The 15,464-nt window shown below is 43.3% G+C and overlaps 2 protein-coding genes across 2 annotated transcripts in view; one reads left to right on the forward strand and one right to left on the reverse strand.

Moving 5' to 3' along the window:
- The window catches only part of T265_10074 (hypothetical protein), a gene marked incomplete at both ends in the record, with an annotated part of 78,510 nt that extends 67,000 nt beyond the window's left edge, over positions 1-11,510 (reverse strand). The window contains one exon of the mRNA XM_009176340.1: positions 11,286-11,510. Coding sequence (XP_009174604.1) covers positions 11,286-11,379 — 94 coding nt within the window. The remainder of the gene's footprint in view (positions 1-11,285) is intronic.
- T265_15045 (hypothetical protein) overlaps positions 1-15,464 on the forward strand; it is a gene marked incomplete at both ends in the record, with an annotated part of 95,683 nt that overhangs the window by 66,678 nt on the left and 13,541 nt on the right. The gene's annotated exons all lie outside the window — the stretch shown is intronic.

Consider the following 15,464-nt stretch of genomic DNA (forward strand, 5'->3'; position numbering starts at 1 on the left):
CAGGTTACAGCGCAAAGGCTGCTCTTTGTAGACTATATAAACGCAGGCACGAAGAGAGGAACTACCCAACCAACAGCGCACTGAAGATGTCTCCTCGAATGGTGACGAAACGTTTGCAAGTCAATTGCCAACCTCGGCGAACAGATCAACAGCCACCTGAACAATTACCAACCAATACACCCGAGCTACCAATATTCCAAAACATTACCAACATTCGTATTATGACCACTAATTTGTACTAACTGCTCATCCTCTCTCATCGTACCTGGACCGGTTCTCGCATTTCCGGCAACTAGTTCCCTGCTCACTTCTGGTGCCCAAATACTCTAGTTTCTTTTGAGTCATGGTGTGTAACTAAACCTGTTCCAAACTGGTTTGCAAATGAGTGTATATTCGCTAATTTCGTTCAATTTGGTTTCAAGTAGAACGTAAATTTGACGGAAACCCGGGGACTGCGCCTATCTGATAAGCCCCGAAAAGGGCGGAACCGTTCGTGGACTGTCGACGGATTTCCAGCAACCTTATGAGTAGTGTATTACTAATATACACCTGTTGCTCTCTTTCGGCCACCCCATCTAAATCAGTTGATGTTTGATAGTATGTTTGTCGGATACATGTTGACCGAGCACAGGATGAGGCGGTTTTTCAGGAATTAATGACTCTTTACGACAAATAGTATATTGTATCTCTGGGGGAGCATTTGAATGTTGAAAACTAACTGTCTTTAGGTTTTACTTTTCGGCTCCTCAACTATACTTGCTTCCTTCTACCACTGTTTAATTCCACTGGTTTTCCGGGCACTGCCTATTTGCATTCCGCTATGATACCATGCTTTAGCACTTCACCTTTTGAATTTGAGTAGTTCGTAGTTGAATTGGTGGCTAGAATTTCACTTACGATATTACGAATGTCCGTAAGAATGGTACAACGCAGTTTATACTTAGTGTTCTTAAACAGACTATCTAATGCACCCAATAGGAACCAAATCTGCAAGAGATCTTGGGAAAACTGTCCATCGCAATTTCGACTCACTCATTATTCCTGCTCTCTGTGACTCACAAGTAGATATTCAACCGAAGCTGCAGTGGAAACCGAAGTATTTACCAGCTTTTGCCACCAGGACTTGGTCAACTTAATTTGTCAGCCTCTACCACCAAGAACATTATTCAGTTTGAAACACCGACTAATCCAGGTCGCCCAGCACGCTTTGTCAGGACTTGCACTCCGAAACGCATAGCAGGATTCTCTCCAATTTTCCACCTGTCCCCGTCCACTGCCACCGTGTCCGCCCTTCGGAAAACTTCAGGTGTACTTCAGGACTTTATGACAGGTAGTTTTTCTACCATACGAAATTCGACAGATATCTTATCATCGTGATTTAGCGCCTTTACCATTGCCCCAATGGCAATCAATTCTGTGAATCCACATCACAGGTCATTGGTTCGCCACTGCAAGCCCACTCACTCTCACGCAGTGTTGGTCCTGTCCTCACTGATTCACACTTATCCAAAGGCATACGAGTGACATAATTTCATCTTTCTGCCTTCTTACCAGATAGACAAGCCATATAGTTGGTAAAGTGCATCATCGGTACAACAGAACTCTGAAGCAACTATTGAACATCCCATACCGCTGATAGCCGAGCGACTCCTTCGAAAACGATTCAGCATACACACTCCAATCAGCTGAGCTTGCAAATATTTGCGAATGCTAAACGCCGTTTCTTGTGGTGAAGCAGATGAGTCCAGCTTTCCTATTTCACTGTCTGAAATTCAGTAGTCCATATTGGTGTCTGCCGATGTCCACCATTTAGTTTCGCTGTTCCACATCGTACACTAATACCGGAATGAAAAATGAAAAAAATCGTTCAGCTATAGCATCCTTCCGGTACCTAACTGCCATGCTACCCGAAGGTAGAACGAGGGCTGGAATACTGCTAGGTTGCCCAAGCCTAGACTGGGGAGAGGTCGGGTTCGAACCACAGACCTTCCGGTCGGTAAATTCACGCTCTAACCACCAAACCGTTCAGACCTCAGTCCTTCGGGGGAATATTATTACTGGCATTATTAAGTGCTTTGTTTCTGAAACACCCCACACACGCTTAGTTCGAGGTACTTGTTATGGTGGTGACGGGGTTCCAGGTTCACCATGTAGTCAAGGTCCTCGATTTTCAATCAACGTTCCTTCGTACATGAAGAACAAATTGAGAAACCGTGAAGCAAAACGTTCAGTTTCAAAATAAAATATCGTCAGTGTGGGACTCAGGCTAATCTTGTATGTCGTACCGCCCACCAAGTCTGGTCAATCGACCATAAGTTCTGCTGACCGAATTAAGAAATTTGATCGAAATATTACGAGTCACGTTCGCACCTTACACTAGCTGTCTGTCGCAGCCCCTCAAAACGTTTTGGTGATAATGACCGAGGGACCATGTGGTGCTGGAGAAGCACGCAAACACCGACGTTGGTCTTACCATTAGCAGTCACAACCTGCGGCGCGATTTCTCAGCAGGTGGCAAGGCCCACCTGACCACGCCCACATCGATAGGCGGTTTGCGACAATCAGACACGAGCCGTGATGACATTAGCCAGCTAAATTCGAGTGTTTCATGTCTAGCCTTAGGGTGCTGCAAATGGAATTAGCGGACAGGAAAATGTTCGGAGATTTACTCATATAAATGTAGGCTGCACACGGGGGTGCATTGCTACTGTGCATGTAAATGCGTGAGCTATCGAGTTTGTGAAACCATGGGACCTAAAGAAAGACAGAATCCTTACGTTGCAGTAAATAGCTTCCGCTACGCTACAATGGATGGGTAAGAATGCCGGTTTGCGATACGTTAAACAGTTCAAAATGTGTACGAGTACGTATCACGACGTGCACCACATGACTTTTCACGTATAAAGAATGGCGGAAGATATCTGACTAGATTTGCATTAGACAGGGTACAAACTTCACGCATTTCTATGCTTTCAGAGGATGCGAGCCCTTGTGATGAGTAGTTCTTTGGATGGAGTTTAGTGACGACGGCATTTTCAGAGCTGACACTTTAAGTACCTGTTCGTCGGAGGAAAATTTCGAAATATTGTTTATATCGATCCGCCGTTACAATGAAATGTACGCGCTATGCATCGAGAGGTTCATACAAGTCGAGTCAATACTGTGCCTGCAGGAAGATAGGTTAGAAGCCTCTTTTGATAGTTGTGTCTACCTGTTTGAACCAGCAGGCCTAATGGAACCAGACAACATAGATTTTCCCATCCAGTGTCCAGGTAATACATCAGCTTAAGTTTATACCTAGTTATCACTCTACCCGATTGTTTCAAACAGTCAAACACCTCTGAGTATTTTGGAGTCCTTAGTCCGAAATCTTAACAGTAAGGTGCCATAGTGGGGGCGACAAGAAACTGATGCGACTGTGAATGTCTGTTTCAGGAAGTTACTTAAGAAAGTTAACCTGTGAAGTAAATATCAAGACACATCAAATTTCGAGCTGATGGTTAGTATTCAAAGCCTTTGTGATGTTTTTTTTAAACAAACGTTTTGAACCCCATCATGAATCGCAACAGGTGTGAGGTCGCTGTGAGGTGTTCTTTGGCTTACGCCAAATTATTCGTTTCCTTTACTCATCAACGTAGCAGATTCTTGGCCCCAAATGGTTCATGTCACATTCCCCTCACTCTTCTTGAATCGTTTTTTTATTCAGGCCTCATCAACTGTTGGGACAAAACTCCATTATGTTTTCAAAACATGCTTCACATAATCTCTCCGAACACGACCCAAATCTTAGTACTGGATTTGCTCACGGCTTTGCGCCCTCCCTCGTCTTTTCTGCTTAACGTGAACGAATTATAATCATTCGTCTCCTCGCCTACTGTCACTGCGAACGACGACACTCTAGGCTGTTACTCGTCTTACACCTCCAAGCTGTCCGTTTTGTTTCGAGTGTGCGACGATGGCGAACAACACTTTCCTTAGCCAAAGGCAGATTTTTCCACTATCTGCGGTTGCGAGCCGTCCAAAGTGCACAGCTTCCAACATCTTTCATGTGTCCACATCCCTCCGTCATCCCACTTCTGAGTCGAACTATTCGATTAAGCTAAGTACCACTTTCCCAGAATCCGAAATATTCGACAAACGACAGTATCAGAAAAGTTTGGCGTAGATAACTTATTGCAGACCAAATAATTCTACTGACCAAGGCATTATGTCTCCCTACTCAAGGGAACTCTTGTACCGATGAGGCTAAGATATCATACTTCTACTTTCCCCTTCTACTCAGCCAAAAAAATTGTTCTGATTCTCAGCAGGCATTTATCTACTGAAAATCAAAAAAATATCTTATCACCATCAGGCCGTAGCATCTCTCTTCAAATTGGTTCAGCTATCGCGTAGGATTTTCAGCAGATCAGGCCTCGTCTGCCATCCCACTCATTCCGTCACAGTTATCGAGTTGCCGCCATCTGTCAAGCAGACTGAATCCTATCTTACTAGCTATCTTATCAGACTATTTTCAGGAATATCAGCCCGGGATCACTGTTTGTCTTCCAGTATTTATTCAATCAAATCTGATGAACGTGTGATATCGTATATGGTTGGTTGTGTAACCGAATTAGGTGTCATCATCAAAATTAATTATTATAGCCCTAGGAAAATTCATTCATCAGAAAGAATTGGATTGCACTCAATGCTAAGAAAGACTGACTGTTCAAGTTTCAAGGTCATTTTCCTTTACGACTAGTGTCCATTAGGGAATTACATTCAATCTGAGAAATACGCTCATTTGCAAATCAATTTGGGTCTCACGAGAGACTCAGTTGAATCTCTCGTTTATAATATTCTACAACTAAATGACTGTATTGCAATGACTGTATTGCAAATGACTGTATTGCTCGAAAACAGTGCAATTTGGGTTCAAGTAGATCATAAGGTTGACGGAAATTCGGGGACTGCACCTACCTGATGAGCCCCGAGAAGCCATGCCCAATCGAATCGAATTGGGTCCACATAGCTCCTTGTGTTCAATGGTGGACAATGTTGAACAGTATTGTTTACTGGCAATCGCAGGCATTCCAGTAGGACTGCTTCTAACCTTGTGTATTCGGTTCAGATGCATACTCACCACTGTGACTATCTTGCTTTGTATGAACAGTCTAACAATGACGTCGAAGTAGGCGTGACTAAGCAGGACAGGTTGTCAGCAAACTTTCAGACCCCATGTTAGTTCACCGACCGCCTTTTTCATGGTATGATTGTATCAGTCGACAACAGCCAGCAAAATCGGTAGCCAACAGTCTGTCATCTCGCTAAACGACCCGCAGATTGCGAGCGACCTTTCTGTCATCCCATGTCATGTGAGTTGCCGATACGGTCATTGGAACAGACAAAACAACCTTCTATTGTGTGAGAGACGTAAACAAACGAGTAAGCCTAACAAACAGTCAGATCATCGGATTGGGCATTCAAAGTCCGGTGGACTGATGAATAGGCTACCAATGGATGAAGTCTTGCTGGTTTTGGAGAGTATTTTGCGGACAAAGGAGTGAATTATACAGCGTTTGGCACTGACACTGTAAAAGTTTTGTCCAAATCGGAAGATTTTTCAGGGAGTGGGATTCTCGCCGATTGGTAAGACACTGCGAAAACGGGCACAAGGTATGTTTTAGAATTTTACCTGTTGCAGAGATTTACAGCATAGAAGGAGAGCAAGTTCCAAGCAGACATTTCTCACATTACTCAGTCGCTCAGCTGTAACACCCCTCCGATGCCTAACTGCTATCCTACCCGAAATAAGCACCAAGGCGGGGAAACTGCCAGTTTGCCCAAGCCTAGACAGGGGAAGTCGAGAGGCAGAGGTCGGGTTTGAACCACGAACCTTCCGGTCAGCAAATTCGCGCTCTAACCACTGAACCATCACTCATAGTGACGTGATGACAATAAGTGGTTCTATGGGGTAATGTGAACGCATGAATAAAACTGTTATTATCACACCGCCTCAGTGGCACAGTCTTGTTATAGCACATGAGAGCAAATTCTCTCCATCGATCAAACTAAAACAGCAACCCCTTCATTAATGAAAGGCGTTATATTGTCTGTCTGTTTCAACACTTTCGAATTTGAGTACATGGGGTGCACAGGGTTAAAAAATAGTTTTAAGGTCTCCCATCCAGTCAGCTAGAGCACACTACGAGTACTTCGGCTTCCTCTTGAAAGAGGAGCATGATACGGAATCCCCAGGAGTTGATAAAGGTTGGGCATAATCCCTGATAGATAATCAACACACTGTCATCATTCTTTGCCAAACATTTTTTCGGAATACACAAGAGAAGGCGGCCAGCAATAAATCTACCGATTGTCACCACACTTTTTCGAAAAAGAGAAAGCTCATTTGATGAAGCCAACTACAAATTGTTTGCATTGTCCGACGGAATGTTCAAGGGTGCGCATCAGCCAATGATAAATTATCCTTTGTTACGCTGCGAGAACAATGAGATAAGTAAACACTGAAGCCAGTTTTAAAAGAATCCCATTCCAGGTCATTTCGGAGCAGGCTGGTCATTCCGCCAGTCCAGTAGATGGTCATATGTGCTGGTTACAGACTGAGCTGATAGACAGATTCGTCACTGTGTAGTGGAAGCAAGTGTTATCGCCCTTTGAGTATTCGACGAAATGCAATTACCTCCCTAGAAAGACTACCGTACGCCCACCTTTTTTCACCTCTGGAGATTTAAAACATTAATTTTCCACATTAAGTGGAAAGTTCGTGAGAACTTAAGTGAGAAAGGAAATGGCCTAAATTCACGACGGGATGCCATATTTCCAGAAGAGTTACGCGTTTTCAAATTTATTTGTTGTGCCACTTGTAGTGTTCTTAATTCGTGTATTCGGCAAAATCGGAAGCAAAATTGTTGAAAAACCCAATTTGATTTGTCGCGTTTCCTACGGGTGGGTTTTCAATTGCAACAAGATTTAGGACTTTAGTGATAGGCATGTTTGTTTTCTGGATTTGAGGTTGTTAGGACAATGTTTCCTTCTTACGACAAAGCGCATTACGCCTTCCACTTTCTGGTAAACTCTATTTAAATCACGATGGCCGCAGCGAGTGCTACTCTCATCTTGTTGCTTTTCTGGAAATCGACAGAAAACAACGCGCCATAATGTAGAAGAATCTCACTTCATTAAGGCACAAACATGGGGTTTTTCTCGTTCGCCATTCTTGCGTTCGATCTTGGTCCATCAATTGTCTATTCGGCTTGGCAGAACTTGGGGTTCGTTGATCTTTATTGGTCGTATTAACGAAATCCGAATTTCGGGTAATTGAAAACCGATTTCGCCTTAGCAGGCCGTAGAACAGTTTCTCAAATCTGATTCGTTCGGTCGTTACGCACTTTTGGTGCCATGCCACCCGAAGGTCGCACGAGGGCTCCCAGTTTACCCAAACCTAGACAGAGGAAATCGACAGGCAGAGGTCGAGTTCGAACCACGGACCTCTCAGTCAATAAATTCGCACTCTAACCACTTGAAACATCCGTATCATTAATGACCGACAGTGTTGCCAGCCTAATAAACACGTCCGACCCTCGTGTAAGCTGTATTTAGTTTGGGGTAGTTCTGAGCTGAATCCCATTCCTGCGCCTGATTGTACCACATACCTTCAAGTCACATGAGCGGCAGTCATTGCCTCCCCTCTCGTTGACAGTCTGGGATATTCGTGGACACACTGAACCCACACCTTATCCATTTCTAGCAGTTCAGACAACTGGTAGTGACGCTTCTGTATCGAATTTATTTTACTTTGGTGTCTGGTGATTTCACAGTGACCTAAAGCATTCGGTAACAAAGTATCCTTCGCGCGATCAATGCAGTCGGTATATTATGTTGCCCCAATAATACCAGATAGAAATCGTCTATGGAACGTTTTAAGGTTACCATTAAATGCTTCGTCGTGTTTACTCTCGACTCTAGCTTGTTGTTTGATTGATTCTGATATGGACTGCTAGTACCATGCTCGAGTCCTCGTTTCGGACTGGAGGACTGGAATTCTTCACTGTGAAGTTGCGAGCAGTTGCCCGAGGACAACAATCCGGGTATCCCGTGTCTTGAGAACATGGGAGCGTTTATGCTTACCGAGCTGACGGCTCAAGCTCCGTGTAATCACTGAAGTAGTCGACTATCATCAGATATAGTTCCCGACTGTAGGAAATGGAATCTATGACAACCTGGGACGAGTTAAGGGTTCCGACGAAAGCTTTGGTCCTTTGGTTTGTTTTCGATCATGCAGCCTCCACAAACTGCATGTTGCGGAATGCGTTATATACGATCTACTATTCCCTTTCTTAACTGTTTCGGAATCATCAAGCAATATGCCTTAAGTAGTATGGCGATTCTAGCCGCGGACATCTCAGTTGGTTGCTTTTCGAATTCCAGTCAGCTGGGCTTCAGATACAAAGTTACAGTTACTTGTGGAGATCTTGAACTCTAAACTTGACTCTTCAGTGTTCTGAATAACGTGCCAGCATTCTCTGCATGCATTTCGGGGCGTCATTTAGTAGTTTTTTCACTGCAGCCACCATCGGTTTGCGACTGGTCAGCACAACGGCTCTTCTACGAAACTTTTACATACTGAGCCGTTCAAGCGCGAAGACAAAGGCCGGCATTTCCTCTTCTGTTTGAGCATAGTTACGTTCAACATGTGTCGCCTCCTATGATACAGTGGATGTTATTACCGCTTAAGTACTGTACCAAGGTCTGAATGACTGCTATCACACAACACAAGTAATACGTTAGTATTGGTGGCGTATTCAACTCCTTCCTAATCATCTAAATAGGTCATCTTTGTGAAACTTTTTACACCGCGTGGTAAACTTCTCTTCGCAATGCAGCTTTAAGATAAATGCTCTATCAGAGTGATTCTGATTTTTGCAAAGTTATCACTATTTGACTATCCGATTTTCTAGGCCCACATATTCTCGCATCAACAATCAAGTCAGTCAGAGGGTCTAACTCAGTTTTTAACACATCGCCTAATACTACAAGAATTCATATTAGCGGCAACTCAACAGATAATGGAGTATCCACCACGAACAAATTAACTTCGCTCGGAAGACATCCCTATTCCGGACAAAAAGAATAACACGTTCTACTAAGATCGGGTGAGTGATTCAACAAAATGACCGAAATTCGTGTGATTAGCAGTAATGAGATCCAGCTTCTGAATTATTGTGACCCGACGGATTGATACTGAACCCATTTCGATCGCAAAAGAACCTTACATGTCACTCTCGCCGTTAACCGGCTTCATCAGAGATAGATAAATTTCGCACTTCTACGTGTTTGTTGCTCTGTTCCACAATTACAGAATGGCTTCAGAAGCCCTGACATGTGTATTGCCAACAAAGCTTTCTGAGGTGATGTTAGACCCAGCACCGAATTCAATTTGAAACATTATCTACTCCTGGATAATCGTCCAAAAACGAGACGGTTCATTTTTATATTTATTAAACATTTTCCGCTGCTTGCACCTGTCTTTCTGCAGCAGCTTCAGTGATCCAAACGCCAACACACTGTCTTAGGTTCAGTTGTCGGCACTTTAGCGGATGCTTTGCAAGGCCGGCGTCCCCAGTGTGCTCTTCAAAGGGAATGTCCGCCAAAAATCTGCAGAATGTGCAAGGGTTTACCACCTCTTGCAGAGCAGTCACTAACTGGTTGGGGGAATCGCCAAATAACCAGTCTCGTTGGAATAACTGGAATCTTTCAAAGGCTTAGTTGGTCGTTCCGGACAATGACGTGTGAGGACAACGATCACCTTTGACTGGTTCTGAGAATGCTCCACTCAGCTCCACTGACTGCATTCTAGAATATCATTAGTTGTCCCCTTGGCTTCCAGCTGGAAATAGCTGGAAATAAAAAAGGCATCACTGCCGCCATCTGCGGTAAAAGAAATGTCTTTTTTCACACAGCAAATTTCATCTTCCACCGTGCCATACGGGGCGAGATGGACCAAGTGGTAAGAGCGTGAATTTACTGACCGCAAGATCCGTGGTTCGAATCCGAACTCTGCCACCCGGCTTCCCCTGTCTAGGCTTGGGCGGCCTGGCAGTATCCCAGCCCTCGTGCCTCCTTCGTGAAGCATGGCAGCCGTTTGCTGCCGACTCCTCCTGATTTTCAGCTCTAGGAGCGTTGATGGGACATCCATTCAGGGTGGCCTTGCGACACTGCAGAACCCTCTGGACAGACCCACTAGATTTCGTATCACCGTTGAACTCCGTGAGAAACTGTTTGGTGGACAAACTACAGTGGGCTCTAAAGTAGATAATAAAAACTTCCGTAGAATGGTCTTATCGTTCCAAGAACAACATTTAAGTCATGAAATCACGTGCCACTGTGATGCAGTTAGCTAGTTCTGTAATTTTCAGCATATCGGTGTCCCACGAGTTGAATCGAATTTTATCGGTTTTATGCCACGTTTCATCAATTTACTAAAAGTATCTGACTTTAAAAAGTAACGGACAAAATCCGACTCAAAATATTCATCGGCAATGAAAGATCTCCTCTCTTTTACCTGAGGCGTTATTTGTTTTGTGATAAACCACGTATGTGGTTTTCATACAGACAAGTTCCCATGTTGCCGTGGTCTCTAGTGATGTAAGCTCAGTTACTTCAAATATCGACTTAGTTTTTAGGTTTTATTTGATTTATCGTTCAGTACTACTTAAGAACATAATACTTCATTCTCTAGGCTGCACGAAACTTATTCTACACAAAATTGAAGCCAAAAAACATATTGCAATCCAGTCACACAGGTTTGAATACCACGATTTTCACGTCAAAAAAGCCTGTTTCAAAAACGCTAATATACCTTCAAGTATTGCATCCACAAACGTGAAACTCTTACAGTGGTGAGAAAAAAAAACAAGGTAAACAAAATCGTAAAGCTTGGCTATAGCTCGGTTAAGACGAGAGTACCAGGATGTTTTTTGTGGTTTATCACCATTTCTAACTTTCCACTAGTTTTATTGACCAGGAGAGTCACCAAATGCAATAAACGGACTATCAGTTTTAAAATGTGTCACCAGTCGCATTGTCTAGAGCATGAAATGACCTCTCACCGACAACGGAATTATCCTCTTGATCTTAAGATGGGAATAGGAAAACCAGCTAATGTTGGAGGATAAGGGGTGTCAGGCTTAAAGCCTCATAAATGTCCCATTGAGGTTTCTGACCACGTAAGTATCCTTTCCTTCTAATAAAGTGCTTACAATGCAATAAACATCAAAACAACTAACCTGCTGAGGAAGTTATGTGTATCATAATTTGTAGCGCAATGTACGGCAAGCTGTTTATTGGACACTTGGATCGTGAACTGTACACGGTCAACATTTGGGTGTTAAATCTCGGGTTTTTGAAAAATCACATATCCAGCATGAGTGGAATTATCCAACGTTTGAGAGGCTAATCCAAACAGTGAAAAAGTGTTCGGAATGTTTCTCGACGGATCACATCGAATCTGCCTCACATGTGCTAGGTGGGCTTGTCGTCCCGTGATTCTAATCGCAATTTGTGCTCGTCTTGATTCCCGCCGCCGTGATTGGCTCAAACCAGCGGGCCAATAGGATTTTGGCATCGGCACGAGCCAATCAGGCCGACGCAATACTGGCCCAGGTTGGCGCACCGGACACTGGTTTCGAGTTAGTTTTAGTTTGCTCAAATCTATAGCCGGAATAATAACCGAGGAAATAGCGACTTTGACCAAACTGCAAGTATTTTGAAGCTTACTGTGCTTCGTTAGATCACTTTCGGAGTCAACCAGACCTAACGAGGGTAGAGAGAAAACAGGGTTTTAGGTACAGAATATTTAATTCAGTAGGTGTTAACATCGGGATTAACCATAATTTTTCTGCTTGTCTACATATTCGCCGGTGAAAAATCCACTGAAAAACACAAATCCAGACACAAACTGTCCCGAATTTTTTTCCAATTTAGGCAAAATCAAATACGAATATGGCGAAAATGTCGAGTGATCCAAAGCAAATCTCATGATAAACTGATGACATTTTGGGTCATGCAAATAATGGGAGCAAAGTGTAGGATGACGATCGTTTTTCTGTCATCATATAACCGGAGTCAGTATGTTACTTATAGCCCTGTCAGAACTTCCATGCATGGCTACTGTGTAAAGCACTTCTGACATTACCAAACACGATTCAGTTCACTGCGTTCATCACGCAGTAGGAGCTGTTCATTCATTTCAAGTAATTCCCATGAAAATTCGAATTTTGAAGAAACTCATAAAGCTATTCGTGGATCAACGAATTAAAATATTCGGTATATCTTCTCCAGTCTTGAGCTACCATTAAGCGGCACAGTTTAAGTGGTACACTAATTAATTTAAATTAATTTAAATTAACCTATCAAGCCTCTGGATAAAGCGGACAGTAATCCAGGCATTATAGACGCTTAGAACGACAACTCAGCCTGCTTTCCTATCAGGATTCAAGCAAGTCGTTCCAATTCAATTCATTTTGATGTTCGTAACTCCCGCCTCCCTGGATGAGGGCCCCGGGGGGTCTCAAGTCACCAGTGGTTAATGACACTGGCGGAAGTGGTACAATCGCGCAGTCAGTGGTGCTTCTGCATCAAACTTGTCGCCTTCAGTGCGTAGCGCCCCAATTTCCGAACAAACTAAACATGTCTCCGCCTCCAACGTTTGGAGGTTTTCCATTTTTCGGTGATCGGAATTGGAACCACTGTGCCTATGGCACACGGCGTAAAACTGACAAACCGCATTTAATCATAAAAAACGGGTTACGTTTTCATGTTGACCCATTGATGTTACTCATTTTCGGGACAACTCTTGAAAGGCAGCACCCAGAAGTATGACTGATCAATTCCTATGGAGCTGGCATGTTGGTTGCTTTCATATAGTTACCGAAGGTTACTCCACGCGCCGTCCAATGATTTTGCCGAATTACTGAAGCTCCAAACTTTCTTCATTGAGCTGAGGAAACAAAGGTGAGAAAACAAATTGCCCGTGTTCAGTACTGTTGCGACAAAACATGCCAATATACATTAGCAGGCACCAATCCGCCATTATTTGTCTATTTGTGGTAACTAATTTTTTTTAGACATTTGTCTTGTGAGTCGGCCACAGTTACATATACGTTAACCTGTTTCGAACGATCCTGCCTGGATCATATGACCACCGGGATTGTTTGTTGACGACATCGGCGATAGGCCCACATAGACGCTGCTTATTCGGTTTTCATACATATCCACAGTAATTCAGCCTTGTTTTTCCAAGTTGGAGCTAGCGTATTCTCTGTCTTACAGTTTTACAACTGTCACACTGTCGTATTTCATTAAATACAGATGGTGTAGAGTCTTCCGATCCCAAGTGATGATATCTCGGACACCAGTGATTTATAAGTCAGCCGCAAGTGGAAAAAACTCATGATTTACTACGAAATACAAACGTAGAGCCTGGGACCTGACAAATATGACCAGTTTTTCGAGAAATACACTCATTTGCAAAGCAATTTGGTTTTCATGAGAGACTCAACTGAATCTGTCATCTGTGCTATTCCAAATTGATTTGCAAATGAATGTATTTCTCGAAAACAGTTCAATTTGGGTTCAAGTAGAACGTAAGATTGACGGAAACTCGGGGACTGCGCCTACCTAATGACCCCCGAGAAGGGCGGAAACGGTCGTGAACTGTCGAAGATTTTTCAGTAGCCTTGTGAGTAGTTTCCCTTATGACCACTTTTTGTTTTGTCACACTCCATGACTATTAACTCAGCCCAACAGGAATGAAGTTTTTAGTTTTGGACCCCTTAACCTGAATACCTGGAGGGTAAAATCGCCGTCCAGCGTACATCCACTGCGCAGAAAAAGCATACCACCAAATAGCTCAGTGAAAGTGGGCTACTTTTGGGCATATTTTATTGAAGTCTGACGCTATCATGTTTTGGTATCCCAAGAAAAATAACTTCAGTGTACGCCATCCTTGGTATGACACCTTTGTAAGTCATTCAAGAATAGGTTTAGTGAAACTCTATAGGCAAAATCTTTGTATAAAAAATCAGCAACCCTTCCTAGAGATACCGGTGTTTTGGCAATGTGAGTAATATTTTGACCAATAATACTGAATCATCAAGTGTCTACCTTTGATGTCCGTTAGAATTTTTCAGTTAACATGGATGTGGTTCTCGGGAGAATAAAACGTTTCCTTGGTGGTTCAAGTAGATCATAAGGTTGACGGAAACTCAGGGACTGCGCCTACCTGATGAGCCCAGCCCCAAGAGAAACCGGTCGTGCGCCGTCGAAGAGTTTTCAGCAACCTTGTAAGTAGTTTCTTTTATGAAAACAACTCTGTCAGTCTTTTCTTTTATGCGATCCGTTTGAATCTAGCACAAAGTTGCTAGCCGTCATAATGTAACTCCACAAATAATCCGGTTGAAATCAGTTTGTTGACTGCAACCTGATGAGCCCCAAGAAGGGCGTAATCGGTCGTGCGCTGTCGAAGAGTTTTCAGCAACCTTGTGGGTAGTTTCCTTAGTGCTTTACTGAAAGTCACTGAATAAGTTACCCGATGAAGTGCCGTTACGCCCACGCCATATCTGAATAACTCAGTCTTTTCCCATCTCGGACTATGTTACAAATCGCGTCGCTGACTACTCAAACCAAAGAAACCTTATCCCATGTTCAGTAGTCCTATGGAAATTAATCGACTTTGGTTAGAAACGTGTCCCAAATCGATTGGGCATATAGTTGTGCCGGTAGTGCAGTTTTTGGCCTCAGTAATTAAGCTACACAAAATTTGAAGATTAATACTGAGTTGGCTGACGTTAATGGATCCAAAATTGACGAGTGGCGTGGGGCCGGCTTCATTCAGCTTGACATTCTTCGTAATACTCTGCTGTGAACATGACATCAAATTCGCTGTGGACTCCGTCATATAATATCATGCCTCACATCATCCCGCTACGTCACGCGACCCGCAACATAACGCTTCGTCAAGTTAACCTAGTTGACCCCTTTCCCACGCTATCATTTAGGACCTTTTCTTTCACAATAAATCATATAGGTTTCACAGAAAATATTCCGCTTCGTGTTGTAGCGAGTACAAATGTCACATTTCCTGGGTGATAGCATACCTGATTTGCCAACAGCTGGTTTCTTCATTGGTATTTGGAATTGCCTGCGTACATTCGCATCGTTATTCAAGGTGTATGCGTTTCCTTAGAAATCTACCCAGTTTTCATGGAACTTTTTCAGGTGAGGAAACTATCCTCTAGATCTGCTGGCTTTTCGATGAAATCCAAATAAGGTATTCGAAAGAAAGTCTGGATGACCGAAAATGAACTTTCAAGATACACTCTTCGTGTGACAGAAGCACCAGCTTGGCAGTTCTATGCTTTTGAACGGCCAAAGTGGGTTCAGTGCCATATTAATACCTCATCCAG

The sequence above is a fragment of the Opisthorchis viverrini genome (genome assembly GCF_000715545.1).
Source record: "Opisthorchis viverrini unplaced genomic scaffold opera_v5_327, whole genome shotgun sequence".
NCBI lineage: Eukaryota > Metazoa > Platyhelminthes > Trematoda > Opisthorchiida > Opisthorchiidae > Opisthorchis > Opisthorchis viverrini.